We start from the raw sequence: 1,398 nt of genomic DNA, 5'->3' as shown, positions 1-1,398 counted from the left end.
CATCACAAAGTTCCAGAAGTCCTGACGGCTGGTTTTAAGGCTCAGTTTCTGAATACAGGCTGTGTGCATTTCTCTGTGGACTGAGGCTTTGATACTTTCACATCTGTATAAATCAACAGAAACATCAGTGATTAAACATCTCAGATGCATTTCCAAATACAACTGTCTCTGAGTCTGATGTGTGTCACACAGACTCGGGCCGTCCTACCTCAGCGATCCGCAGGATGGAGTCTCCATTAATGTCAAAGTTTGGTGAGTAGGTGATACACAGCAGGACCTGCACACGGGACACAGGAACACAAGGTGTCTATTATTCCCTGTAGTGAGATGGACATAGATAGAAGAGACACAAAACAGGAAGAGCTGCGATGCAGGAAGTGTTTTCTTCATGCAGAGCAGTTCAGCTCAAAGCGCATTTACATTCCTTTCCTCGTGTTAGTGAGTTTGCACTGAAAAACATTTTAACACATCGGTTCAGTCTCCAGTGGCCGACGCTGCAGAGATCTGGAGGAAATCAGCTCTTCTCACCTTCATGACTTCCACCTGCAGGTCTTCATGCAGAGACGGGGTGATTCTGATGGCCTCCAACATCTGGCTCAGCAGCTGCTTCTCCAGGACCTCCACCTCCACGCCAACACCGCCCACGAACCTGTCCTCACACAGGAGCTTCTGACCGGGGGAAAGACGGCATCAGGTCAAAACATCGGGCGATCAAACATGAGAAACACTATTCACTTGCCTCTCGCTCGCCCCTCAGAGTTTCTGTGTTCCACTGATTCTTTGCAGAACGAGACGTTTTGAAAGTAAAGAAGAATAAAAGAAAGAACAAGGTTCAATGTTCTTGCTGTATCTTCTGGTACCTGCATCCCGGTGAGCGCCGTCTGGCCCAGTTTGGTGTTTTTGGACTCCAGAGCCATCTGTAGAGGTAACAGGCAGCGCTCTCTGGAAACACACAAACAACTGCGTTACCATTAATATTTTCACTGCAACCCACAGCAGCATTTTTATAAATGTTATATTCCATTTAAAGTTATTTTTTGGACATGTTTGCCTTTATTCTGATAGGACAGTGAGAGAGAGAGAAGGGAAGACGCTGCAGGTGACCTCTACCAGGTGAGCCACCGAGGCGCCACCAGTGTTTTTATCATATTAACCAGTAGGGAGAGATAATCTGATAATCTTCACAGACAAAGAGCCACGCTCCTTTATTTGCTCTCAAACACTGTTGATCCTGTCGGTCAGGAAACGACCCACCAACCACTGAGCAGGTGCATCACAAGCTCAGACCACATTTGAAATATAACATTAAAAGCACCAACGATGAAGCCGACCTCTTTTCATCCAGATACAGTAGGTGCTTCAGTTTAAAACGCAAACTCGACCTCGGCTCACCTCTGC

General features: G+C 46.7%; 1 protein-coding gene across 1 annotated transcript in view; it reads right to left on the bottom strand.

The window, feature by feature from the left end:
• arfgef3 (ARFGEF family member 3) overlaps nucleotides 1–942 on the bottom strand; it is a gene marked incomplete at both ends in the record, with an annotated part of 22,549 nt that extends 21,607 nt beyond the window's left edge. Inside the window, 3 exons of the mRNA XM_087173048.1 lie at nucleotides 207–277; nucleotides 529–669; nucleotides 861–942. Coding sequence (XP_087029174.1) covers nucleotides 207–277; nucleotides 529–669; nucleotides 861–942 — 294 coding nt within the window. The remainder of the gene's footprint in view (nucleotides 1–206; nucleotides 278–528; nucleotides 670–860) is intronic.
• Between the last annotated feature and the right edge of the window lie 456 nt (nucleotides 943–1,398).

Source organism: Seriola lalandi, unplaced genomic scaffold, assembly GCF_002814215.2.
Source record: "Seriola lalandi dorsalis isolate HSWRI2012SDOR001 ecotype SW California unplaced genomic scaffold, Sedor1 jcf7180002053992, whole genome shotgun sequence".
In the NCBI taxonomy this organism is placed as follows: domain Eukaryota; kingdom Metazoa; phylum Chordata; class Actinopteri; order Carangiformes; family Carangidae; genus Seriola; species Seriola lalandi.
Note: the sequence above shows the minus strand (reverse complement) of the source record. Positions and strands in the feature narration are given on the sequence as shown.